General features: G+C 33.8%; 1 protein-coding gene across 2 annotated transcripts in view; it reads left to right on the forward strand.

The window, feature by feature from the left end:
• The window catches only part of LOC136840773 (cyclic AMP response element-binding protein A-like), a 223,435-nt gene that overhangs the window by 147,592 nt on the left and 68,343 nt on the right, over positions 1 to 7,500 (forward strand). Inside the window, exon 2 of one of the 2 annotated variants that reach the window (XM_067107645.1) lies at positions 2,078 to 2,119. The exons of the other annotated variant lie outside the window; for it this stretch is intronic. Within the exon in view, the coding sequence (XP_066963746.1) occupies positions 2,078 to 2,119 (42 nt within the window). The remainder of the gene's footprint in view (positions 1 to 2,077; positions 2,120 to 7,500) is intronic. 2 annotated transcript variants of the gene reach the window in all.

The raw sequence follows: 7,500 nt of genomic DNA on the forward strand, positions 1-7,500 counted from the left end.
CTCTCTCTCTCTCTCTCTCTCTCTCTCTCTCTCCTGCTTTTATTATTACTAGTATTATCATTATTATTATTTTTTTTTTTTTTACGTGGGAGGTAAGTGACTCGTTTGCGGGCACAAGTGTTGCACTTGAGTCTCTCTCCTATGTCACATAGATCCTTTTAGCACGAATTTATGATTGACACGTATGTACCTCGGCTATTTTTAGCCCTAATTCGGTGATTTGCAATTATAATTCATTCGAGGCTAATGGAGAGTAACATGCAAATGAGGGTCATGAATATTATTCTTTGAATTTAACAGTTTTAAAGTTAAAGAGACGAAGTTCGTCTCCTCCAAAGGTTAATGCCATTCAACCGACATGCCTTTAAATTTTTTATTTAACTTTTTGTATTTTTAGATTTTTATTTTTTTTATTTTTTTTAAATTTTGTCTTATATTCAATTTTTATTTTTTACATTTTTAATTTTTAATATCTTTATTTTTCTCTAATTTTTAATTTTTTTCATTCGTTCTCTTTAATTTTAATTTTTTTAGTTTTCTTTTTAATTTGTTATTTTTTATTTTAATTTTGTTTTTATTTTTCAGTCGTTTTATTTTTCTTATTTTCAATTTTTAAGATTTTTTAACGAATTTTATTTTCATTTTCTTATTTTTTTTAATAAAGCGTCAGTGTGTAAATAAATGTTGAGGTAATTTTAGCCTCAATTGTAATGAAAAATTCTGCAATACTATGTTCATATTTGAGCTGGGCTGTTATTTTTTCCGAATATGGCCATACCATTTAAACATGAAATTCTCTTATAAAGTAACTAAAATATTTAGACTTACACGCTGAAAATAACTATAATCCGGATGCAGTGAAAGATAATATTCAACATTTTTGAGGCGTTTTAGAATTGTTTTTAATCATAATGATACATAATGCCAGGCTTAGTACAGTATTCAGTATCTTTTTTTTCTCTTTACTCCACAAACAAAAACTATTCTCTCTCTCTCTCTCTCTCTCTCCTCTCTCTCTCTCTCTCTCTCTCTCTCTCTCTCTCTCTCTCTCTCTCTCTCTCTCTCATTGGTTCTGAGCCACGTAAAATAAGTCTATTCCTTAGGGCCAGCCCTAGGAGAGCTGTTAATCAGCTCAGTGGTCTGGTAAAACTAAGGTATACTTAACTTAACTCTCTCTCTCTCTCAGTATTTAATATGTATACATTAAAATTAAACCTTTTCCTTGAGACTATATCCACCCTCTCTCTCTCTCTCTCTCTCTCTCTCTCTCTCTCTCTCTCTCTCTCTCTCTCTCTCTCTCTCTCTCTCTCTCTCTCTCTGCACCGAATGACCTCTCCTTCGTTTAGACTTGGGCTTTGGCCCCAGAATACTAAACATCGGTCCATCAACTAAGCACTTCTAAACAGCATACTACACAAGTATAAACACTGATGCCTTTCCAGCAGAGTATAATGAAAAAAAAAATTGGAAAAAAATTATTTTATAATGGTTCAGTTTATGGCTAATTTTTATATTCTGTTGATTGAGAGATGATCTGAGAAAGAATTGGAAAAAAATTATTTTGTACTGGTTTTATTTATTACTAGTTTTTATATTATGTTAGTTGAGAGGTGCTCGGAAAAAATTGTGAAAAATTATTTTGTACTGGTTCTATTCATTGCTGATTTTTACGTTATGTTGATTGAGAGGTGCTCTGAAAAAAATTGGAAAAAATTGTTTTGTAATGGTTTTGTTTATTAACAATTTTTATATTCTGTTGATTGAGAGGTGATCTGAAGAAAATTGGAAAAAATTATTTTGTACTCGTTTTATTTATTAACAATTTTTATATTCTGTTGATTGAGAGGTGATCTGAAAAAAATTGGAAAAAAATTGCTTTGCAATGGTTTTGTTTATTACCAATTTTTATATTAATGTTGATTGAGAGGTGCTCTGAAAAAAACGAAAAAAATTATTTTGTACAGGTTTTATATATTACCAGTTTTTAAATTCTGTTGATTGAGAGGTGCTCTCTGTGGATTTTTTTTTTCAATCTATGTTCTCGTTCTCAAAAAAACAACTTTTTATACCCCCTCAGGAGGCAGTGAAAGCAGCAGGCGCCCTCTCTTGGACAAACAAGGTGGTGTAGATCGGAAAATGCGTTTGCTTATGCTGTTGAATCTCTCTCTCTCTCTCTCTCTCTCTCTCTCTCTCTCTCTCTCTCTCTCTCTCTCTCTCTCTCTCTCTCACACACACACACACACACACACACACACACACACACACACACACACACACACAGTATTTAATATATATAACATTAAAGCTCTCTCTCTCTCTCTCTCTCTCTCTCTCTCTCTCTCTCTCTCTCTCTCTCTCTCTCTCTCAATATTTTCATAAATATAACGTTAAAGCTTTTTCCTTGACACTTGATCCTCTCTCTCTCTCTCTCTCTCTCTCTCTCTCTCTCTCAGTATTTAATAATCGTAACATTAAAGATTTTCCCTTGACACTATATCCACTTTCTCTCTCTCTCTCTCTCTCTCTCTCTCTCTCTCTCTCTCTCTCTCTCTCTCTCTCTCTCTCATTAATATACATAACATTAAAGCTTTTTCCTTGATACTGTATCCGCCTCTCTCTCTCTCTCTCTCTCTCTCTATTAATATACATAACATTAAAGCTTTTTCCTTGATACTGTATCCGCCTCTCTCTCTCTCTCTCTCTCTCTCTCTCTCTCTCTCTCTCTCTCTCTCTCTCTCTCATTAATATACATAACATTAAAGCTTTTTCCTTGATACTGTATCCGCTCTCTCTCTCTCTCTCTCTCTCTCTCTCTCTCTCTCTCTCTCTCTCTCTCTCTCTCTCTCTCTCTCTCTCTCTCTCAGTTCTGCTGTCAGCGCTTCTGTCGTTCGTTATGTCTTGAAGTTCAAAAATAAAACCCATTAGTGACGTCTGATTCTTGTTTGAATAAAAACCGAAAATTTTGATTTCTTGACTTGATTTGGATTTCTTGATTTCATTTCTTTTATTTGTCTCGAATTAAAATCAAATATAACCACTCGAAGCCTCTCTCAATCTCCCAGGTTATTATTTCAAAAGAGTTCTTGGCTTAGATGATGGATGAGGGCTTTCGGTATCATGAAAGAGTTAGAGTACAAGATTATTATTCCTTCTCCTCCTCCTCCTCCTCCTCCTCTCACACTCCCACTCATCCTCCTCCTCCTCTCACACTCCCACTCATCCTCCTCCTCCTCTCCCACTCCCACTCATCCTCCTCCTCCTCCTCCTCTCCTCCTCCTCCTCCTCCTCCTCCTCCTCCTCCTCCTCCTCCTCCTCCTCCTCCTCCTCCTCTTTTGACGAAACTCTGGGTTTTATTGTTGCATTTAGCTTTTGTATGTGCCGCTTACTTGGTGTGTACATGTGAGATTTATGCCTATTTTGATATATTGTACTTATACATTATATTGTATTATGCATTTTGTGCATTGTGCGTTTTTACATCTAAAGCTGTTACCACCATGCACGTTTTCTCCTTTTTTTTTTTTTGTTAATTTATCAATAAAAAAACTGGAGATTTGAAAGCGAAATAAGATTTGTTAGCTTTATTTGTAATTATGAGGATCTGCAAGGACATTGAGTAAGGGAAAGATATTATTATTATTATTATTATTATTATTATTATTATTATTATTATTATTATTATTAGCTATTATTATTATTATTATTACTCAGAAGATGAGCCCTGTTCATATGGAACAAGCCCTCTACAGGGGCCACTGACTTGAAATTCAGGCTTCCAAAGAATATTAAGGTGTTCATTTGAAAGAACCAGCAAAGGTAACAGGGAATACAGAAAGAAGAGATAACGAGAAGACTAACGAAACAGAATGATGGTGACAAGTCCGTAAAAGAAACAAAAAAATGCAGAACGAAAGAAAGGGTTCAAGTTAATGTGTAGAATAGAGAGCTTAAATTGATAGTGTTTAGAAAGACGAGTAGGTCAGAATGATTTATCCTGATAGTGTTTAGAAAGACGGGCAGATCAGAATGTTGTATCCTGATAGTGTTTAGAAAGACGGGCAGATCAGAATGTTGTATCCTGATGGTGTTTAGAAAGACGAGTAGATCAGAATGATTTATCCTGATAGTGTTTTGAAAGACGGGCAGATCAGAACGCTTTGTCCCGAGTTACGTCAGGAAAGTAGGAAAAGATTTACGGACTTCTACGAAAATTAGCTTAGGAAACCTTTACAGGTGAATGCTTGCGTAAGTGTATGCTCTGCAGGTGTCACCAGCTCACTCGAAAAGAAGGGTATAGTGATTGACACGTGTCTTTAGTTTGATATCAATTTATATTCAAGGCCAGAATAGATGTAACACTTCCTCCGATTAGGGACAAGGTTCAGCTTACTGAAATTGAAAAAGTGAAACGAACTATATAGAAAGCTGTAGATGATGATTATTATTATTATTATTATTATTATTATTATTATTATTATTATTATTATTATTATTATTATTATTATTAATTCAGAAGATAAACCCCTATTCATATGGGACGAGTCTAAAGGGGCCGTTGGCTTGAAATTCAGGCTTCCAGAGAATATTATGGCGTTCATTTGGAAGACGTTACGGAAGGTAATCGGAGATACAAAACAAGACACCAGTTTTTAGAAAATATGATAAATTTATAGATAAATAGGTAAAAATAAAAATAAATCATTAAAATACAAAGTAAGCTTTTTTAGGATAGTAATGCTTAGCATCTTCGCTCGAACTTTCGAGTTTCTAATTGCGCAGCATCCTCAGGGAAATTGTTCCAGAGTCCAACGGTGTGAGGAATAAAAGTCTCCCTAGATACAGGCATAACAGTGAATTCCATACAAACGTGTTACCCATGCATCAATTCTTTAAGATAGCTGCGTATAAATATGGATTAGGAGTAGACCACGCAAAAACGAAGGTATTGAAAGTAGCAAGAGACGGCTTAGGAATCCTATACTCTATAAACAGTAAAAAAATAAAATAAAATAAAATTTGAAATTATGCACGATTTCATTTTTGCTTATGTGTGTGTGGACATGCGTCAGTGTGTGCATAATGCATTGTTTGGTTGCCAGGTACAGTAGAATAATGAAATTCTTAGAAAACATCCTATATGAAACTTTACAGTAAAATGCCTTTGAAGACAAAGTAAACTTCACGGTATGTCACTGATGAACACGAGAAATGAACCCGCCCTTAACGTGTTACACGCATGCGCAAAAACACATCTAATTTTTTCACTTTACTGTATGATACTGTGATTTACAATATTACTCTTAAGCTCGCATTTTATATAAATAATCTTGAAGCATTTTACACCTAAGGCGTCTGAGGTTTCAGAAAAGCATGGTCACGCATTTATATATCTAGCATTGTGTGCCTTTGAGTTTATTGAAGAGCAAAGCAGAAAAATAACAGCGGCATTCCGAGAGACCAGCCTTTTAGTGCTTGAATATTGAAAAGCATTCTTGAAAGACTTTAAGCCACAGTTCGGGTCTGGATGTTTGCTTGCAGCTTGTAAATTACAAGGTCCAAGGGAAAAGGCCTTGGTAAATATTAAGTGGTTTGCAGGTGTTTGAATTGACGGTAATAACTCGTAGGATATACGGTAATAAGTAACCTTCAGCTCAATGAAGGTGGATAGGGGAAAACGATTTTATAATTTTTTTTTTTTTTTTTTTTGTAGGAAAGATAATACAAGAAATATCTATATTTAATTTTTTTTTATTTCTTGATTTTTTCTTATCTGTATTTCAGCAATAATTATGTAGTTATGAATTGATAACTGTTATTGTATTACTGCGAAAGTTCTCAGTTAATGGTATTATTACTTTCCATTTGATTGTTTCGAAAATGAACTACAAAATGCTGAAGATACAATATCGTTTTCATATAAAAATAGTAAATCTCCGCCTTTATTGTCATTTCATGTAGTGAAAACTAGTAAAGCTTTACATTTTTATCGTTTCATAAATACTGAAAATAGTAAAGCCTTGCCTTTTTTGTCATTGTATGATATTGAAAAATAGTAAAACTTTCCTTTTTTTTTTCATTGAATGATGTTGAAAAACTGTAGTAAAGTTCAACGTTTTTCTCCGTTAGGGCGATTTAACCTTTGATGCTTTTTCAGTCGTAAAGTAAAAGAAACTTCTTCATCCCGATGTACTGTCAAAGACTCCTAATGGAAGAACGACTCCCGCAACCTTCACTTCATTTGTTGGTACTTAATCAGAAATTTTGTCTGAAGAAGAAGAAGAAGAAGAAATAGCAGCGTCCCGGAACTTCGAGTAAGAAGTTACGTATAAAAACCTGAGTAATAAGTCGTACGATTTAAGTAACTTGTAAGCTACTGAAGAGAATCTAAGTGGCGTTAACTTCGAAAATAACACTGGGCACATCACCTCAAGAGTACGGGCTGGGAATTAGAGACCTATTTGTCGTTCTTATACACTCAACTTCGTCGTAGCCTCGGGCCAAACCACTTTGTGCTTTCGTAAGTGGCTTTTGGGATTACATAGGAAAAGTCCCAACCTAGCTTTTGTTTTCCTTTCTCAGAATGTTTACTTTGTTTTTCGTCGCTTTGCTTATGTGGGTGCTTACTTTGTTTTCTGGCATTGCGCCGGTAATAACTTTTATATTTGTTTTCTTATGACATTAGGAAAACCTAAACAGTTACTTGGGGCTTATCCGTGATTCAGCAATTGAAGAACGACCATTGTTTTTTTTCTCTCTCTCTAGAGTCACCTATGCGAAAAACTGCATATATATATATATATATATATATATATATATATATATATATATATATATATATATATATGTGTGTGTGTGTGTGTGTGTGTGTGTGTGTTTTAGATATGTATATATATTATACCACAAACAACTCGTGTGACGAAATTGATCTACCTTGTGGATAACTCACCCAAAGGGCATTAGGTGGTCCCTGCCCTGATCAGGATTCGAACCTATGCTTTTGGGTATAAGTTATTCCCGAGGTATAGTGAATTTGATATTAATAAGTTATTTGTGATTATACATACATACATACATTATATATATATATATATATATATATATATATATATATATATATATATATATATATATATATTATGTGTGCGTGTGTGCAACTTTAAACAATGACCTTACAGACCAACGTGAAATTTGAACCATGCTTAAACTTTTTTTGGAAAAGATCCATGCCAATCAGTTTTTAAATTTTTTGTTTTCTTATTTTATTTAGTTATTTTTACTTTCAAAAATTTCCCCTCCTTTAGAATAACATTCACATACAGTCTCTTAAATACCATCCTCCTTATTAGATTTCCTAATTTTAGTATGAATCCACGCGAATAATCATATCATTAACGACTGATTAACCTCAAGGTATCTAGCAGACCGTTAAATATTCCTTGTATTGGTCAGTTAAGCTCATTGTCTGAAGACTTGTAAACGGGCATTAATTATTTCTTTCGA

Source organism: Macrobrachium rosenbergii, chromosome 8, assembly GCF_040412425.1.
Source record: "Macrobrachium rosenbergii isolate ZJJX-2024 chromosome 8, ASM4041242v1, whole genome shotgun sequence".
In the NCBI taxonomy this organism is placed as follows: Eukaryota; Metazoa; Arthropoda; class Malacostraca; order Decapoda; family Palaemonidae; genus Macrobrachium; species Macrobrachium rosenbergii.